Here is a 21198-nt window from a genome sequence, read left to right on the forward strand (position 1 = left end):
AAGAAAGCTATCTTATAGAACAGACATGTTATTGAATTATGAAAGTTTATCTACATTGGATTAGATCTGGTTTCATTGACGTTAATGATCTCCTGTAGAACGGTTCCTTCATAACAAGTGAGGCAAGGCTTTCAGAAGGCGAAAATAAGAAACTGGGCTTGTGATCTGTAAACACTTAACATTCGCTATAAACATAACCACTTGAGGGTGGGAACCTACAATAGGAAGAAAGTAACTTTTTCCGCCCTTATGTGCCATCTACAAAGAAAGATATAATCACAGAGAATGTTAGATCTTCTGACTTAAATCAAAACTTTGTTCAATAAAACTCCTGGTCACCTCATGTACAGTAGGGATGGGGAACATTGTTTAAGTGTGAGCCCATATGGGAAAGTGTATAGTATAACCAAATTGTACGATGCAAAAAGTCAACGTTGATTATGAAATTGTGCATAAAAAGACTCACATACTAGTATGCTGGGTCTTGATAATGCCCATACAGAGCTTTATTTATCATATCCTAAATACAGATTGATTCAGTGAATAACGCACTGATTAACGTGTTAGAGTGCAACCACAGCCTTGTATAAAACCAGCTAATATCATTTTGTAATCATCGTTTTATCCCCCATGTGGAGCCCAAGTCAACTTTTTGATTAATGGTAGCATTCTTGTATATTAATTTAGGAATTGTTTTTACACAGCAACATAAAAAATGCTACAACTTACCCATAAGCTAGATGCAATTACTGAGTCACCATTATTATAGTCCGAAATTCCTCATACACCCCCAGGTTATTGGCTCTAGAAGACAATTATTTTAGAATATGTTCCTCTCTCCAGTAACATTAGCTACTTTTACCAAAGCCATTGTGTATGGGAGATAATGCCTAAAATTACACATGAATAAAATTTTTGAAAAGACGAAAATTCTGCTTTCATAAGCGCTAGTAACGTCTTTTTAATGCTTGGTCTTCAACGTTTGATCTGTGATAGTAGCAAACTTATGACGCATTTTTTGTTCTTTTCTAAGACCTACGAAAGATCATGCGTACTCGGATTTCATTCGAATAGAACCAAGACAGTGTGATACTCAAATACAGGCTTTAATTAAGATCGATGATTCCATCAGACCGGCCTTCTCAACCTAAAATAACACAGGACTAGCTGACCGGTATAAAAATCTTTCATAGGCTCTGTGAAATGCACAAAACAGCGATTTTGGGTTCGAAAAAATAGACTGTCTCACTCTTCAAGCATACGTACGTATTTGTTAGGAACATGTCTCCATTACTTCTGTTATATTTATGTAAGTCACTGGGAGGAATTCCTCTTGTGACTGGGATTTGTTTTAAGTAATCAATAAGATACCAAATACTGTGGTTCGTTTTTCGTCAAACAAAATACATCTTGTGTGAAAAGAAAGAAAGCTGAGATGGTGCCTGTATATACGTTATTTGGCTTCTATCAAGTCTGCTGACAGTGTTTTACACATTCCAATGAGAACGAGCCACTCCCGTTTCTAACGGAGGTGGAAATAGACGGAGAAGTGGTTGAGGTACCGTTAAGCTCTATTTCGGTGACAACTAACCTAGTGCTAATCCATTTGGTATATGATGCAATGAAAATCGATGAATCAAATGCAACAACAGAAATATGATAACACAAAATCAAGCTTCCACACTGCTTTTGTTAGGTTTATACAGACAGAAATCAAAACTATATCTTCACAGGAGTGACACATGGTAAAACACAGGGGATAGGATGTCTTCAATACAATCAGTATTTTACATCTCAATACCAATAATTTCATCAGACTGGCCTGCTCAAGAGAAGTACCAAACTCCAGTTGACACCTCGAGTCAGATGGTATTGTAGAAAGGAAAATGTTCGCGGTGTTTTTTATGTTTCTGGTTTCCACGGTGACCCCTTCAAAATTCCACATTTGCAGTATAAACCTGCATGACAAATTTCGCACTCTATACCGCGAAATAAACTGCAGCGAACATTTTCCGTTTTACAGTTTGCCTGTCAGACTTCAGCGGACCTGACGTCCAGCCCTATGAGCCGCCTACCATCTCTGTCTATATACATCGTACGGTCTAACTTATGGGGTGGGCAGAGGTGGATAGGCGGATAATACTGTAGGCCCGCTGAACACTGGCAAACAGCAGTCTATTAAAGTATAGAAGTGTTCTTACCAGCTACGGAGGTCGCCCCTCCCGTCCACCACGGCCTTGTGCGGCAGGGGTGCTGCGTCTCAACAGGAACAGCCCAGAAAACGGCCAGCAGTCTCTGGAAATAACATGGATACAAAAAAATCAGTTTGTACCATATTGTATCCGTATTAACGTTAAATTGAATCTTCACATGTATGTACTTTGCATTCGAAACGACGAATTTGAAGTTCACTGAGGCATATAAAACAACCATACAGAAGAAAATGTCAATTTTACTTTATAAATATTGTTAAGGTGACACCAAAATTCTCGTCGTGTCCCATGGGAAGACTTACCGGTGGATAAGGCGGCGGCGGTTGTTTGTTCTCATTGCTGCATCTTACGTTCCTCGGGACATGAAAACGAAAGTTGTCGTCTCTTCACTTTCCTGTTTCTGGTCTGTTCTTCCCGACGTGCCGCACTCCTCTCAACACTCTCGGGCTGTAGCCATGGCAACGCTACAGACGCCAGCCCTACGGTGTGCTATGTCACTAATGTGGTGGTGGAAAGTTGGGACCTTGAGAGGAAATTATTGGCAATCTTAGCAGCCACACACAGAGTGGTTTGTGAAATTAGACGGCTCTTAATGCACCTTGCAGTAATAATTCATGACAGATTCAGCAGGCTCAAAATTAAAAACAAAATACCGGTTCGGTACCTATTGTAATTGTGAACCTTTCTGAAATCCACATTGTTTTATGTGTACTTTTGTGTTGTTACTTTTTTGACTGTCTCGACCGTTTCTGGTTAGCTGCGATAAACAACAACCTTCCATACAATCAGGTAGCTTAGGCCACGGCAAGTAAATTTTATGGATGACATCGGCACGCTCAATAATTCTCGCCTGATTTCAGAAAAACAAACAAGAATTTTTCTACTTCGGAGATGGTCAGCATGGCCAGAAAGTACCAAAATGGGAAAATATATTGTGTTGTAGCCTTAAGGTTGCACTTGTAGAAGTGACACTAGCGAGCTAGCCATGGATTGTAGTTACAGAAGTGACACAAGTAGGAAAATTGTAAAACTCGCACCACTATAGAAGTCATAAGTATAGTTGCCAACTTGACGAAGGATACCATTCTACCACACTGGTGTTAATTTTACTACACTAGTTCAATTCTCGAATACAGGAATGAATGCATTGTTCTCTGTGCTTCCATATTTTGTCACTTAAATTCTTCTTACAACGTTTATGGTGTCTATTTTGAAAATTTAGCCATCTTATTTTTTATCCATCTTGCTTTTTCGCCCTATCTCATTATTTTTGCAATTTGCAAAGGATTTCATCCATAAAATTTACTTGCTGTGGCCTCATATATCCCACACACAAATTGAAAAATAACTTCATCAGGCTCATACACACAAAATATGCATGGCGCAAAGATCAAACAGCTTCATTTTCAGCGGGAATTTTCTGATTTCCAATATCCTTTACACAAACGGAGTAGCCAGACTTAATTGTCTGTATCTCAGAGTGCTAAAGTGGATACGTGGATAAGCATCTGAGATAAGAAAAAGTACCTATAGTTTCCAACTGTTATAAACAGTTACACGATACACATGTCTTTTATCAGATTTCTCTTTGAATGATAATGTATAATGATGAAGTCGGCACAATACTTCTTTAAGGCCCTGTATATAATGGAAATTGTCTAAAATATGGCGCCGAGTTTTCTGCAGTTTAACTAATGCCTGTGTTCTGATCGCTACTGTTGTATTGTAAATATAACAGGTTCGATGAGAGGGTGTATTCGCATATTTATTAGCAAGTAAAATAAGTGTCAAATGCTGCTCTCCACACAAATCATGTTTAATGGAAATAAGGGACAGGCGTATTTACCTGTGTGTGGATGGTATTCAGAACCACGGACAGACATGTTTACCTGTGTTTGGATGGTGTTCAGCACCAAGGACAGACATGTTTTCCTGTGTGTGGATGGTGTTCAGCACCAAGAACAGACATGTTTTCCTGTGTGTGGATGGTGTTCAGAACCAAGGACAGGCATGTTTTCCTGTGTGTGGATGGTATTCAGTACCAAGGACAGGCATGTTTTCCTGTGTGTGGATGGTGTTCAGCACCAATGACAGACATGTTTGCCTGTGTGTGGATGGTGTTCAGCACCAAGGACAGACATGTTTTCCTGTGTGTGGATGGTGTTCAGCACCAAGGACAGACATGTTTGCCTGTGTGTGGATGGTGTTCAGCACCAAGGACAGACATGTTTTCCTGTGTGTGGATGGTATTCAGTACCAAGGACAGACATGTTTTCCTGTGTGTGGATGGTGTTCAGCACCAATGACAGACATGTTTTCCTGTGTGTGGATGGTGTTCAGCACCAATGACAGACATGGTTGCCTGGGTGTTGAAAACGTACCTATTATGGGTGGGTACCGGTACAGAAAATTCAGGTACAGGTACGGTTCGGGACCTAATTATATGTGACGACTTGTGAATGAGCTATACTCAAAACAACGATTCATTTCGCTACAAAGGATTCTGTTTTGTGGAGTATGCGACGTCCATTGGCGTTTTAAAATTCTATCTTCATGTAAACAACCATAACTTCCTCTGTTTTAGACCAAGTTTGACCGTAGAAGCTTGGAAAAATTACTCTCCTCTACTTCGCTCTTCTTTATTTCTTGGACCTGTAAGTCCCAAAAGACGTGAACGCCTGCTAAAATATCTGTTCATTTTCGAATCGGTCCAACATCCGGTCCACCGCAGCTTTTTAGCTCCGTTTTTTACCGGTCCAACAAGAAAAAAAAGCGATTTTTTTTGTACAAGTACACCATACCGGTACCCACCCCTAGGTAGTAGTAGTTCAGGGCCTAAGAGTACAAGTTGTCTAAAATATGGCGCCGAGTCTTCGGTCTGATCGCGTCAGTTATATTGTAAACACAACAGACATGATGCGAGGGTGTATTCGTATTTTTATTAGCAAGTAAAACAAGTACAGAATGAAGCTCTCCACACAGATCGTGTTGTATAAAGCGTTGACAGTGGATCGCATAATTAGTCATGTTTGTGTTCTGATCTATCTCAGTGGCATGTTGTGTTTTCATGTTTAAGGCTAAGTTGTTGTTCCTAATGGCACATAGAGGTTAACGAGCAGTAAGTTACGGTAGGTTTGTCGTTAGAATTGGGATAGGCAAGCATACAACTGCTCTGCATATTCATCATGTAGAGGTAAAGTACTACATGTATTCATTATATGCCACACCTCGTAAAGGTTAGTTTGTTGGCTTGGACGTGGTATAAAGATGTAGAAATATCAAATATTTCCCTTTCAGCCTCTACCGTTACCAAGCCATTTAACATTGTACTGTTACAAAATCATTTAACTAGCATTGTTACAAAATCATTCAACTAGCATTGTTACAAAGTCATTTAACTAGCACGGTTACAAAGCCATTTAACTAGGACGGTTACAAAATCATTTAATCAGGACGGTTACAAAATCATTTAATTAGCACTGTTACAAAACCATTTAACTAGCATTGTTACTGAGTCATTTAACTAGGACTGTTCCAAGGTCATTCAACTAGCACTGTTGCAGTCATTTAACTAGCACTGTTGCAGAGTCATTTAACTAGGACTGTTCCAAGGTCATTTAACTAGCACTGTTACAGAGTCATTTAACTGGCACGGTTAGAAAAGTCATTTAGCTACCATTGTTACAAATCATTTAACTAGCACTGTTACAAAATCATTTAAACTAGCATTGTTAAAAAGACATTTAACTAAGACTGTTACAAAGTCATTCAACTAGCATTGTTACAGTCATTTAACTAGCATTTTTACAGTATTGTTACAAAGTCATGATCATTTAACTAGCACTGTAACAAAGCCATTAAAGTTGTACTGCTGCAACATTATTTCACTCCCACAGTTACAAAGTCATATTCCAAGGTCAAAGAAGATGTTTGTTCTTTAAAAAGGACAGAAATGAAGAGTCTATTGTTCGGTTTACTATATTCTGTGTGTTCAGTCATATGTTCAACTTTCCTGACCACTTAGATTTTATAATGTATGCAACTTCTTTTGGGTCAAACTTTTTTTCGCACGTTTTTGGGTTCCCAGAGGATGTCATCCATTTAATCAAATCAACTTGGCCTAATCATAACGCATGTATTTGTATAGTTACAAAGGTCGTGGACTTCAGTCCTGTTATTAATAGCTACAACAGGTTCAGCGGTCGGCCTTTGATAAATCGCTATTTGCATATTTACGCACTGTTTTCTGATGGCTACAATACCTTACCTTACCTCACCTAGTCCCATCCTCATGTCTGAGGGTCGGGGACTATGGTAGCATCCAGTATCAATAGATTGCTACAACAGATGCGTTCTATTAGGAATGTGGCCTGTTCACCTCTATGTTAGGACCACCTTACAATCTGAACTGCACTTTTTGGTTGTTCTATAGACAATTTCCCCATTGACACAAGCACTGAGAATCCTGCGTATAGTGACCACCTGTCCATATAGACTATATGTCTTATCGGTCCCCTGAGTTCATTTGATTTAGGACTGTTTTGTCTGTATTATTTTCTTTCGTTACAACCAAGGGTCCGGTCATATTCGTCGCACGATCGTCGCACGATGGCAAACTGAGGGCTTTGATATTCTTGGGACTGTCGTGCATGGGTCGTATAAAATTCAGCTGTCTTGTTACGGATCGACTAGCTAGATCCGAATCGGTGGTTGGTTTTGGCACAGCCTGATCGATGATTCTACGACACCACAATCGTACTACGGCCTACGACAAATGACAGCGCGCCTTAAAGTGAACTTCAGACAGGGCGCGGTCACCTAGGTCGTGCGATCGTCGTACAATTTTGATGCCATAGGATTTTTAAGCAGGCTGTGACAGAACCAACCACCGGGACCTGGGTTCAAAGCAGCATTTTGTGTACCAAGACAGTTGAACTTTGCAGGAGACGTACATTTTTGTCCTCCAAAATACCCGAAGTTAGCGATCGCACGACGATCGTACGACCTATGTGACCGCGCCCTTACACTGGCCAATCCTTACCAAAGAACCTCCCGTGGAAACCAAACGGGATGTAGGTAGGCATGTACGCAGTGTTAATGGCCTTCATTGTTTTACAATCGAGAATGAGAAGATAGCTTTTGCCCAGTTCGGCGTCGAAAACAGCCGAAAGAAGGACGCCGTCATCTTCGGCTTTCCCGTCGGGATCGGCGACAAAACTCGGCTCGCTGACGTAATGGTTCGGGTGGTACCAATACAGATCGTTACCAGGGGTGCACAGGTCCTTTTTCACCATAGCGAAAGAACCATTGAGTGGGTTTGAGGGAGAAAAATCGATAATAACACCGTACACGTAACAGTAATGTTTGGTTCGGTAGTTTTCGTTGATGATCGGAACTTCGATCTTGTGTAGAAAATCTTCCATAGGGGATTTGCTTCGGAAGGTTTTGGTCTGTACGGTCTTATTGGCTAGGTCAATGGTGTAACGGTAGAGCCTGGACTTAGCCGGTTTGTCATGTAGACTGGTTAGGTTACGTAACTGAGGGAGCTTATAGTCGGCAAAAACTGCAAAACCTTCCTCAAACTGAACAATATCGGCAACAATCGTACCGTTTGCCGTTTCGTACGCGTTGACATGATGCGTAAAGAAAATGGCGTCTGTTTGCAACCGTTGTATCTCCCCTGTTTTAATGTTAGCCAGAATAATGGTCGTCTTGTCTTCAGGGACCCAGTCTATCGACACCATAGCTGTCTCCACTATCTTTATAAAGTCGAAATAGGCAGGCTGGGCAAAAAATATGGCGTAGTTCTCAGTCAGGGCAAAGCTGTGCATGTATGATGCTCTATCCGTCTGAAAGGTAGCTAAGATTTCGTACGTGTCCAGATCCTTGATCCTTACCACATAGTAATCCTGTTTCTGTCCTGGTATCATGTTCGGGACCTGTATGTAGTTAATGTTGTTAGTTGTACCGGGTTCGAGTATAGGGTGGGCACAGGACTGAGTTGCAACAGACTTCTTCACCCCGGTTACACTAGGAACAGATACCCCCAGAGACGCTAACGTCTCCGAGTCAAACTTAACGTACACCCAGCCGTCAGTTAAGGCGGCGTAGACGCTGTCCTCCCCGTGCCCGTACTTCCAGACGTTGACGTCGGTGTTGTCGTAAGGATACCTGAAGGCGTCAAGTCTCTCCAACTCGCTGAACGGGGGGTCGACTCCGAAGAACGTGAGGGCGGGTGCGTAACGGTTGGCTTTCTTAGATCTAGGAAAGAAGGAAAAATACGCATTTGTTTGTCAACAGGTGATTTTTCAATAGGAAGCCTGACTATCTATAAAGCAAGCTTCTAGTACTTCTCTAACTGGTCGTAATGTGCCAGCTAGTAACTCGTAACTAGCTAGTATCTCTTTTTTAAGATCTTGTGATCTTGTCAAAAACTATTTTGTTGACATGACTGTGTCATTCTTTATGCCAAACAGTAGGAACGTTACAAATAGACACCACCATGTCCCTGAGAGCGTTGCAAAAGTTTATTCCAAGAGAATACGTACTCTGTACTTTAGGTGCTCCCTGTATGTGGGGCATATGTTGAGGGGTTGCGAAAAACCATGCAACATAAGACTCCTTTATGCATGGCCTTGTGACTGTAAACCCAGTCCAACCCTGTCATACATAGCCGACCATGGCCTCCTGACCGCCTTCTCCAAACAATGGTAGGGAGTTAGCCGTCAGAGCAAGGTCACCCATGGTTCAGAGTTGATCGGCGAGATTGCTTATCCCCCCGTCACATTAGGTGAGGGGGTATTACTAGACTTGAAATGTCGTACCAGTCGGGAAAGCCATATCCTGCTCATATATCAGAGGAGCGAACTGGGGCTAGAATAGGATGGATTGCCCGTTAGGCGAACATCAAATTTCCAAACCGGGGCCCGGCTGGGCTGTTTGTGGAAACGAAAAATAGAATTGTATACATAAAATAAATAATCCTCAGGAGTATTCTCATTGCGTCTTGTGTAGTTTGGTGCCTTTTACATCATACTTTTCGTTGCTGAAAGCTGCCAGGCCTGGCCCCGGTTTGGAAATGTGACGACTTAATACTCCCAACCCAGCGCTGAACTTAGTTTGGGAGTGATCAGGAGTAAAAAGTCGTAGGAAGGTCCTAAATGTGTGACAGAGGCTGTAACAAACCTTGTGTAGGCGCTGGTGTCCAGAAAGGCGGCGGAGAAGTTGACCAGGTGCGGCCCTATCTCCACGCTGTGGAGCTTCGCAAAACCGTCAAATACGTGGATAGCCGAGCGGCCGCCCAGTTCGAACAGAGCAGGGGCATTCCGAACCTTCAGGACAAGGAAATCAACCGTTCGGTCATACTTTCTTCTATTACAATTGGGACAAGAACATTGCTGCAACACATTATCATTCATTCATTCATTCATTCAAGTACTCTCTTTTGAAATACGCGATCGCCATTCCTTATCTCAACACATAATGTTCGGTAAATTTGATCAATCATGTATCTCCGTTACTACTTTATCTATTGTATAATATCATACATATATACTGGGAAGCGTGAGCATCAACTTTAGGAATAATACTATATTTGTCATGATCCTACATTAAAACGCCCTACATCAGAGCTGAATATATAAGTACGTCACAAGACAAGAGTGCCGAAGTTCACCTGCCAACGCATTGTCCAAGGTGAGCAGTGGAATTTCGGCCATTTTGTAAAACCCACTCACAAAATCAGTCTTGGGGATCATTGCACCAATTACTAAGCCTTTAATGGTATTTACTACAATGCAATTGGTTGAGTAATAACTGATATTATTGATCAAATCTAAGTTTCTGCCCGTTTCTTTGTTTAGGCTTCAGCATCAAGCTGCTACTTACCTAGCAATTAAATGGCCTGTGGTTTGGGTTCTTTGGTGCAGATATCTTAAACACATCGTTTATAAATTTATATGGCGCGTTCTCGGCTTGACTTTTCTAGGCTTTCTACAGCATGGCTGTGACTCAACAAAACAGCTTGGTTTCCAATGTAACAGTTAGTTCCTCACCAGTGTTCCTTCCAGCCATTTCGGGACGGTGTTTTTGGAGTCATACTTCATGGGGACGTGTTGAACCTCCTCTGTGTTGGTCTTGAAGAGAGTCAGTACTCCCTCAGACTTCGCTGTGGTCACTGAAAGCGTCGCGAAGAGAACCACGCACGCACCGACCGTGTTTAACGCCATGACTGCTCCAGACATCGGGAGAGAACTGACCTAGTAAAGTTACCTTGGGCTTTCATAAGAAAAATAAACTTGTGTTTCACATCAACCTTAGTAAAAACTTGCGAGATCAAAGATATAAAAATTCTTTTGCTGTAAAAAAATGAAATAGAGAGAGAGAAAAAAAGATTTAAAGATACATGTAGTTGCTTTTTAGAAGAGTGAATAGACCATCTATATCTTGATTGGACAAGTAACAAGTGAACGGATTCTGAGTCGTCCTTGGTGTAGACTAACTTTGCACAGTGTCGTTGAAAACAATTTATTGTGACAAGTTTGCCGGTTACAAGGTTCAAGACCTCCGTCAAATATATGTTCCGTTATTTGTCCGAGACTTGGAGAATTTTTAACTACAGTTTATTCAAAAAGGACAAAGTTTAGGAAAAACGCTGATGTGAAGAGACGTAAGCTTCGTCCTTTGTGTGAACAATATTTAACAATGTGCGCTCTTTGGTCACTTGTAGGTGAAGTAAGGATATTGGCCGGTGACCGCTCTCTGTCGTCTGATAATGACGTAATTGTGCTTGTTTCCCGCTATGAAATAACAACGCTGAAGGTTTGAGTCAACAAGTTGTGTACTTTGGTCAAACAACAACGCGCGCTCTTGCTGAAGGTGAGGGCCGATGACCGCTCTTTGTCTGTCGTCTGACATTTCCTCGCTTGTTTTCCGACTTAATTCAGTATTCACTTATAATGACAACCTTCTGTGGTCAGACGAAGGGAAGAGAGACATGGAAACGCTGATCCAAAAATTGATTTAATCCATGTGTAAAAAGTAGTGCTAGTGGCCGGGAGTGTGTCAAAAGTTCGCTGCAGGTAACTCTGGACTACTGCCCCTTTGACCGGGCTTTGTTGACACTTGACGTATATTGTGATCAAATTACTACGTCGTATGCGTACTTGATTGTGTAGCGGTTTTCTTGTGGTATTGGTAATTTCTTTACACGTTGTATCTACCTGTTGCATCGCCTAAATTTGGTTTGGAGAACAGTTCCAGTTTTGGCGCCAAATTCTTACAGTCAGTGGATAGCGCACGTGGCGTAACCCATAGTGTATCGCGCCACGGACTCGCCATTTCCTAAGTAGACGATATACGGCGGCTTGCCTGACTAAAATTGCGCTCCTAGCGGCCGGCCCGCGGTTACCACTCCAGGTAGAAGCCAGCGAGAAGTTTCAGTAACACAAGCTATGCACTTACGGTGCTCCAAAGTAGCGCTGTTAATCACACAAGCATAAGAGACATGTTTGCATGTGTGTGGATAGTGTTCAGCACCAAGGACAGGGATGTTTGTCTGTACTTTGTCTGCTGTTGAATTCATATACGGTTACTTACAGATTCAAGTACATTTTGACATGTTTGCAATGATTCTATCTTTTAGAGAGCTCCCCACCACTAGTCTGTGTAACACAAACTCCGCTATCAGGGGTTATATCTGGCCCCTCCCACAGGGAGCGGCGGATGTTGGACGGGCTTCTATAAGTGCGATTTAATCAGACTATGCTAAAACCAGCTCATGACATATCGAAGATGCGCTTTCACTGAGTCCCATTAAAGTGCTTCTACGAAATTAATTTCCGCAAAATAGAATGGATTTACAATCATATGAAAAGTCTAGCAAAAATTCCGTTTAGTTATAGCGTGTGGAAAACTACGTTGGCAACAGAAATGTTCTAGTTACTCTGTAGCTACTTGTCTAGGTTGTTTTCAAAGGTATTTTCTGAGATTTAAGTTATTGCTAATTAGATTAGCAGCTTCAGACCAATCAGACAGGCCATGTTAAACACCTGTGTAAAAAAACGCGTTTGGCACGGTCCGTCCAAAATGGCGCTTCCTTACGATAGGCATTGTCTGGAGTTATTTTTTGCTAACTTTCGGGTACTTCTCCAAGTTTTTGTCGGTAGAATATTCCTCCAAGGTGTGCAGCAGAACGTTGGGAATTTTTCACGGTGGATTCATGCCGCTATCTGGATGTTTTGAGGAGAAAATGCGGGTTTGGTGACTTTGAAGGGGACAAGAAAATGGCGAGTCGCGAGGCAGTTTGGAAGAGGTGCGCGGTGTTTGGAGACGACCTCGCTTGTTCTTACAGGTAAAACAACAAACTTTTCCCCTTGTACTATTCCGTAACAGCTACTAAATAACTACTTATAAGAACCTGTAATGTTAATGTTACATTTACAAACTTGGTGTAGTTCCGTGAGTTCCGAGCGACCATTTCCTATTCAAAACAATCTTTTAAAGAGTCCATTTTGTTCCGTTTTTAAAAACATTTCCATGTGTAGTGTGCTTGGAGAGTATTGAATGTAACAGTATGAGTATGTGTTATTATTTGTTTATTACAGAACGTTTTTGTTGGAATCTGTAAAAAATGATGCTATCCTTTGTTTGTCTCCACTTGGTTGATAAACACCTGTTGGAATGCGCAGGTGTGCAGGGTGACATTCTTCAGATGTTCCCGCCAAAACCTCGCGTAAACAAATTAAGGCGGAACTGTGTCATTAAGAGGAGATAATAAATTCATATACAGACTTTTCATTGACATATTGTAATTATAATTTGAATCCCCCAGGGTCCTTGCATATTGGTGGGTAATTCAGGATTACGCAATGGCATTGTTGTGTGCTTTACGCCTGTATAGAATTATGGTAGTAATGGTATCATTTGCTTTGTGATGAGACAACAACTATAACAATGATAATATTTTATTCCGTACTTAAAAGTAATACTTGGTGAAGGGTTACGTATGATTCATTTCATGTTGAGAAGAAGAAGAAGATCATTGTCTTTATACCTGGACACTTGATACAGTGCTTTACCAAGGCACATGTCCTTTTTAATCTTAAAAGGGCTAACGTTATATGCATTCTTCAAATACTATTCTTTTCAGTTCAAAAAAGATGTTGGGGTTATCTTGAAAATCCTTTTTGCAGTCTGTTTCTGAAAAGTTGTCCATTTACAGCCTTAGCAAGTCCATTTTTCCCTTGATATATGACAGAAACTGACTCTGACATTCATCATTATGATAGAAATTTATAAGATTCAAGTACAGTTTCCTGAAGAAAATTGAAGTGATGTACAATATTGTCATGGAGTTCTTGAGAATACAGTTTCTATAGTGAGTCTTTGTCACAGAATAATTCATCAGTTTGAAGCCTTTAGTCTACATCATCACCATCAAGGATGTTCATCATGGGTCTGCATGGGGGATACTAGCTTGTTTAGAGTTACATTTGTACATAGGTCAGTGGCCTTGTGCCCTTCTCCACCAGGTGTGCACATTCAACTATGGTTTTAAACTATACAGTTGATGAAGTGATAACTGAGATACAATTGGTTATGTTTATTCTAGATGGCTGCTGATGACTATTACTGACTGATGTTGATGGGACTATGGACAGAACCTGGTGTTAAAGTCTCTACAAGGTCAGACCTGTGATGACAAACAAACAAAGGCATCAGGTGAGGAAATTTGACATGCTTCAGTTTTCCTACCAATTCTGTACCAACTTTCAGACAAACGAGTAACTTGTAATGTGTGTATAGTTAGGTGTCTGCTGACTGATGCAGTAGTGAGGACTCCTGTCTGAACCTGACAAGACTGGATTGGACCAGACCAGGGGAATTGTGAAGACATAAGAGTGAGACAACAGCATCCACAGGTGAGAAAAATTTGAAATCTGCATTTCAACTACCATTTCCTTTGTGCTACTTGTGACAAATGTGTAACTTGTAATGTCTGTATAGTTAGGTGTCTGCTGACTGATGCAGTAGTGAGGACTCCTGTCCAGACAGAACCAGACAAGACACAGGAGGACGAGCGGTCTCTTCAGGTGAGAGAATGATTTACAAGACACACATGTCAATTATTTGTTTGTAGTAAAATCAACATTAAAAAAGAACCTTGACTTTGCAGAGAAGTTTGAAGTGTAAAAGAATAGAAAATAGATTTCTAGATTCATCAAACACTTCAGAAAGTAACATTCAAGAGACATTCAAGAAACATTCAGAAGTAATATCTCATGGTTTAGATGTGTTTACTATTAGTGTTTTCCACACACTGATGATCAGTTTGGTATGTTGTCCAGATCTAGAGGGTGTGAGTGACCAGTCCGGACCTGGAATGGTGATGGTGTGAGCTGTGACCAGTCCGGACCTGGAATGGTGACGGAGTGAGCTGTGACCAGTCCGGACCTGGAATGGCGATGGAGTGAGCTGTGACCAGTCCGGATCTGGAATGGTGATGGAGTGAGCTGTGACCAGTCCGGACCTGGAATGGCGATGGAGTGAGCTGTGACCAGTCCGGATCTGGAATGGTGATGGAGTGAGCTGTGACCAGTCCGGACCTGGAATGGCGATGGAGTGAGCTGTGACCAGTCCGGATCTGGAATGGTGATGGAGTGAGCTGTGACCAGTCCGGACCTGGAATGGCGATGGAGTGAGCTGTGACCAGTCCGGATCTGGAATGGTGATGGAGTGAGCTGTGACCAGTCCGGACCTGGAATGGTGACGGAGTGACCAGTGACCAGTCCGGACCTGGAATGGTGATGGAGTGAGCTGTGACCAGTCCGGACCTGGAATGGTGATGGAGTGAGCTGTGACCAGTCCGGACCTGGAATGGTGATGGAGTGAGCTGTGACCAGTCCGGACCTGGAGTGGTGATGGAGTGAGCTGTGACCAGTCCGGACCTGGAATGGTGATGGAGTGAGCTGTGACCAGTCCGGACCTGGAATGGTGATGGAGTGAGCTGTGACCAGTCCGGACCTGGAATGGTGATGGAGTGAGCTGTGACCAGTCCGGACCTGGAATGGTGATGGAGTGAGCTGTGACCGGTCCGGACCTGGAATGGTGATGGAGTGAGCTGTGACCAGTCCGGACCTGGAATGGTGATGGAGTGAGCTGTGACCAGTCCGGACCTGGAATGCTGTGTTGCTGACGGAGTGGAATAGTTTCTACACAGAGTGAGGTAAGCTTGACTGTTCATCAAATCTAACTGACTTTGTTGTAAAATATAAACAACTAGCTTTCGTACAGTGTAGACAAAGGTGCCTATGTTTGACGAAGGATAAAACCTACTTGAATATTACTATGTGCTTTCCTATAATCATATTTTTCCTATGTCAAGTCCCTTAACTGTATGTTTTCCTACATACTAGATGGTGTGTCTGGAGCATCTGTGAGCTGGAATACTTGAACAAACCAGACCAGTCGAGAAGTCATGGACACCAAAGGAGCCCAAAAGATTGGACAGGTACGAAAGATTTAAAAAAAAAAAACTACTGAAATTATATCCACTTATAAATGCTGTATTCACAGCTAGACAGCCAGAGATGCACAGTTCCCATTTAGAAGTTTTATTCAGTATGATACTTTGAAAATAAACTATTAAACATTTGAATGCTTCAAACATTGTGCTAGATGTAAGAAACATTATGTTCCTACTAGCAGAGTATAACTTAGTCGGTATCATGTTGAAGACCAAGCTCAATGACGCTTAAGTTATATATCGCAGGGTTTACTGTAATCTTTTATTACAAGTATGGTTTATTTTGGGTAATGATGTCTGGCAACTGTTTGACAGTTTCTTTTGCTCTGCGCAAACTTTAGTAGTTGGCAACTTGCAGACCAATTTTTGTCTGGAAAAGTGAGAATATAGGTACAGGACATTGTATTGGTTTTACAAAGGAAAATTCCTGCTGTGAATACACTGACGTTACGGTTTCTATTTTCAAGGCCTGAGAATCCAGAGACTGGTGGGAGGAAGAAGCAGACTTTCATCAGCAGAGCTGTGAAAGAAAATAGGAGCTGTGAGTATGGTCTCTTTGTTAACACAAGACAACACTCACGCACATTTACACCCAGTCACATAACTTCCACAGTACATCACGCTTAGATTCCTTACATCAGAACCACTTCTTCAAACTCTTAGAATAATTTTGACACAGAAGACTACAGTACTTCACAACACTAGAACTCCACCTTTTCACTTGATTCCCTACATTGGAACTACCTCTCCAAACACTAAGAATAATTTTGACACTGAAGACTACACTCAGTTCCAACAGTACGTCACACCTTCATGCAGTCACTTTATCATATTTGTACACCAGACCACACTACATCATAATTAGTTGTCCAAACACTTAGAATAATTTTTTTACTTTCCTGTCAGCAATGCATACAGTGTGCTCCCCAGGGGAGGTCTTTGCTAAGCTGAAGACCCGGTGCTTCGAAACACCAGCATACCTTGGCAATGACTGATCAGGTAAATAACTTAGAATTAAAAATACAAAAAAAAAACTTGGTAAATAAAATAAACAATTAACTTAACTTATATATATACTTAATAAATAGATTGAAAAACATTATATGAATATATACACACACAAATATATACTTAATAAATAGATTGAAAAACATTATATGAATATATACACACACAAACCAACCACCCCCTTACTATTTTAAGAACGTGTATATTATGCGCACTATCTCCCAGGAATACTGATATCAAGCAACCAAACCTAGCGTCGAAGCCTGGAGGAGAAAACCTCTGGGCCAGGGTAAAAAAATCCACATAGCCCCTCTCCTTTAGCGGAGTAGGCCTGATGACGGACAGAGCTGTTCGTCAACAGGTCTACTAAGCAGAGTTGAGGCATGTGTAAGTTAGAACCCTGGGACAGAAGTTCCTCCTCCAGGCTAAGCCCAGGAAGTAGAAATAGAACGTACAGAACGAAAGGAATTGTGTTTGCCATGCAGTGATGGAAAATGTCTTCAAACTTTGTCAGCACTGTTTGCGTACTTGCAGCAATTCAAACCTCCTGCTCCAAAATCCAGGCCTAGTCTAAAGCTCATCAAATAAAGTCTGTCAGCGTAAAACATCACTGTCAAACTCTACCAGATCAACATGAGACGAGCCCTAAAGTTTGCAACGGGAAGTTGGTATTGTCACAGCTACATAAACAGTGTTAACAAAGTCTGATGTCAACATGACTTAAAAAGAAATCGGCCAAACAAAACTAAACCTGTCATTTCCTCAGAGATTATTCACTCAAAAGTTCTTTCCCTAGATTTACGAATTATTGTCTGTTCTCTTTTACACCTGCCTTCATGTTACACCACAATAGTCGGTCTATACAGTAGATTCTTTACATTTAAGTTAATAGTTAATAGTTATAATATATATCTACTTGTTAAAACTGCCTAAAAAAATAAACTCTGTAAAACAGGTTAACCTCATACTACAACAACTCTGTGTCTGTCTAAAATACTTCAAATTAATCTACCTATAAACTATTTGTTATAACTGCCTTGAAAAAACAATCTCACTGCAGCTGCCTGTCTTAAGTACCTTTTTATTTATTCATCTATCTCTGACTACATTCAAGTAGAAAGAAACTTAAGAGTATAAAATCCTCAAAGAAAGTACAGATATATTTTTGTTTGGCCGATTTCTAACACACAATTCCTCTTTTTCCAACAACACACACAGCTTACCTGTAGTACAGTACACCCTACAGAAAGAAAGCACAACATTGTCTTTTTCATTTTCTGTAAAACAATGGGACACATTTCCAACAAACATTGTGTAACCAAAATGTTTTCCCTGAAATCCACTTCATCACTGAAATTATTGCAGACAGAAATAGTGTGTGCCTCACTCATACATGTATGTTTTCATTTTTCATAAATTTTGTTGAATAATCTTGATTGTGTTTCAGCTACCATCCAGGCATTTTCGACTACCAAACACGTACAAAAGAAAAATAGTAACAGACTTTTAAAAAAATAAATAATAATCACTTAGGTTAATTGTTAGGTTCCTTATTTATCAGGTCATGTGAATTTGATCAAATCGTTCAAAGAACTGTCTTGAACATCTTTTGTTGTCATCTTTGCATTTTAATAATCTTTTGTCAGTATTCAATATTGTTTCCAGTTAATCAGTATCACTAGTAATAACAAAACTAAATAAAATGTTGGTTGGACAATTTTGTGTCTGTTGTTACTGAATCACTGCAAATTATGTTCCACAATTCTACAGTACCATCTCAGTTCACAGTAATTTTGTGGCTTTCTATTGCTATAAAACAGGAGAAGAGGACGTCCATACCTCACACTATTTAGAACTTTATTGAATCAGAGACTCAGCTATAATAAGGACCTCATTGAACTGATAAAAGATAAAGCACAATGGAAGCAGAACTTTGTCAATGCTTCAACTCGATAATGACTCAAGTATGAATATGTATTTGGAAAAAATCCATTGATTATTTGAAGAAAGTAAAATAATACTTTTTCATTTGTTGTTTGTTTCTTTTTACATTAAAAACAATTTTTTTCAGAAATTGCTAATAAATGAATAATTCATTTGGTGTTGAATCCTATCTAAGAGGATACTAGCATCAGGGAAAAAAGTTTGATTGCAAAATGATTTTTAAAATATACCCCATTGCCATACAGAATGAAACAACAGACAATATTTCAAGTGCTCTCTTGCAATAGGGAAATGTACTGTGTTCTCTGATATACCTGCAATAGAGTATTAGTTACAACCTTAAACTAGATATTAGTGTAAGAAATGGGAACTCTTTCAGAAATAACAACAAATAGCAGGGAGGGCCAGTTTTAACAATGGTATTTAATATTACAAATTCAGAGGATCGCAGACATGCCCTCTCCAAATCATAAAATAAAAATTTCATTGTCATTTCCAAGTATCTGCATGCAAGGTCCCGATCATGCTGCTTAATTCCCGAAGACAGCGGCCACGAATTGCGCTTCCTTTTGGCGGGCTCTATGCTTTACGCATAATGCACAGATTAAAGTTAACATTGAATCACTCCGACCCAGATTTAAAAAAATGCAAAATTGAAACGGCTGATCACACTTTGTGCCATGCCCATTTCTGAAAGAATTCCAAAAGTAAAAACCAACTCACAGTCAAGTCCGATGTTCTCTTCTCTGTGAACAGCTGACAGATCCTCCTGGAATATGGACAGGTACACAGGATTGCTAGCACTAGCCTGGCAGGTAGCACAGGAACACAGACAGGTCCTCCTGGAATATGGATAGGTCCTCCTGGAATATGGACAGGCACACAGGATAGCCCACAGGTCCCACAGCACACACAGGAACATGGTCAGGTATACAGACAGTATCAGCTTCCCAGAACCTAGGGTGTAAAAGAAAAACTCATTCAGAAAAATCACATGCCAAACTTACAAACACCAACAATATTCACAGAACCATGCTTGCCATCAAACAAGATAAATTCATAATAATCGGAACATTTGTTTAAGTTCTAAAACCTGCTTTGAGTTGGGGACAAGAGAACATGACTCTTGTTAGTGAGGTTAAAAATAGCACAGTAAAATCATGTAGTCATAATTATCAGAATGTAAACATATCATTACAGAATTTTCATAACAATAACATAAATATACATCTCACATTATCATATCAAACAATTCATAGCACAAGTTAACATGCATCTTAAAAGACACGCGGACAGAAAATAATTGAAAAGACAATATTATCATATTAATTATTCATAATTAGCTACTGTTGCATTTGAAGCAGACATCAAATTCACATTTTTCAGGCATGAATAACTTCGAGGAATTGAATGACAACAACAAATGTTCTATCAAGCATGTCACATGATAATGCTTCTAGTTCTACCATTATGACAATGTAACATACTGATTGACAACATTATACAAGTTTGGAAACCCATTTATTCCTTCTTGGGCAAATGGAAACAAAACCATTTCTTCTGAATGAAGACTATGAAAATATAGGATTAGAAGAAGAAACAACAGCCAATGTGAAATATTTCACAAACACACAAAAATGCATAACACATTACACACACAAAAAATGTTCAACACATTACACATGTACTATGATGTAGTTTATATATATACTGAGCATAAGTGGAGTTTTGAAACATTGTTTTGCATTATACCAATGAAACATGTAAGAAAGCATGCAAGGTAACCTAATATGGTAAACTGACAATTTTTATCAATCTAAATGTTTTCATACAATTATATACATGTACATGCTGCATATCAAACATAGAAGCTATGTTTACAGCACACCAATTGTAGATACAACCAAACTCCCTTTTCCAGAATCTGCGTGATTTAGTAGCTTTTAATGTAATAAAATGTTACCTGCCTCTTACCACAGGTTGCAAGACAAGACAGTCTTGTTTTCCCTACCGACAGTTCTTCAGCTCAGCACCTGGAACAGAGTTGGAACTAGCAGAACTTAGGACTGGTGACAACATGAACTATCTTGATAGTCTCACCTGTTCCATTGGGCTGATAACCTGAGACACAACACTACTGTATCTAGCAGGGACTTCCACTGTTTGATTCTTCTGACACAGAGCAAAAGGACATTTATAAAGAAGGACTGAGCCAAGTCTCGCCTGCTTCCTTTGTTCCTGTCCCAGCCCGGCACTTGTATAGAACATTTGGTTTGACCTGAAGGACGTTATAATGTCCTTGCACAGAGTAACCGACGTCTTGGCTGTAGAAACCGTTTAGAGTTTCCAGAAATGACCTAAGCTTACATGGTGACAGGTCTGCATGGAACTGTGTGAAGAAGTCTGGAGGAATAACAATTACCTTCTCTAGAAATTCCATCAGGAGCTTAATTGTAATTTATATCCTTACACCTGTAATTGTAAACCCGCTGTAACAGTGTAGAAGCA

General features: G+C 40.4%; 1 protein-coding gene across 1 annotated transcript; it reads right to left on the reverse strand.

Annotated features, from left to right (window-relative positions):
- Window positions 1–7234: 7234 nt before the first annotated feature.
- Window positions 7235–10485, reverse strand: LOC118405420 (beta,beta-carotene 15,15'-dioxygenase-like). The gene is made up of 3 exons (XM_035804919.1): window positions 10268–10485; window positions 9399–9544; window positions 7235–8474 (listed from the first exon to the last, which is right to left on the reverse strand). Exons 1-3 carry the CDS (start codon window positions 10454–10456, stop codon window positions 7235–7237), a joined length of 1575 nt encoding a protein of 524 aa, XP_035660812.1. The 5' UTR covers window positions 10457–10485.
- Between the last annotated feature and the right edge of the window lie 10713 nt (window positions 10486–21198).

Source organism: Branchiostoma floridae, chromosome 18 (genome assembly GCF_000003815.2).
Source record: "Branchiostoma floridae strain S238N-H82 chromosome 18, Bfl_VNyyK, whole genome shotgun sequence".
Taxonomy (NCBI): Eukaryota; Metazoa; Chordata; class Leptocardii; order Amphioxiformes; family Branchiostomatidae; genus Branchiostoma; species Branchiostoma floridae.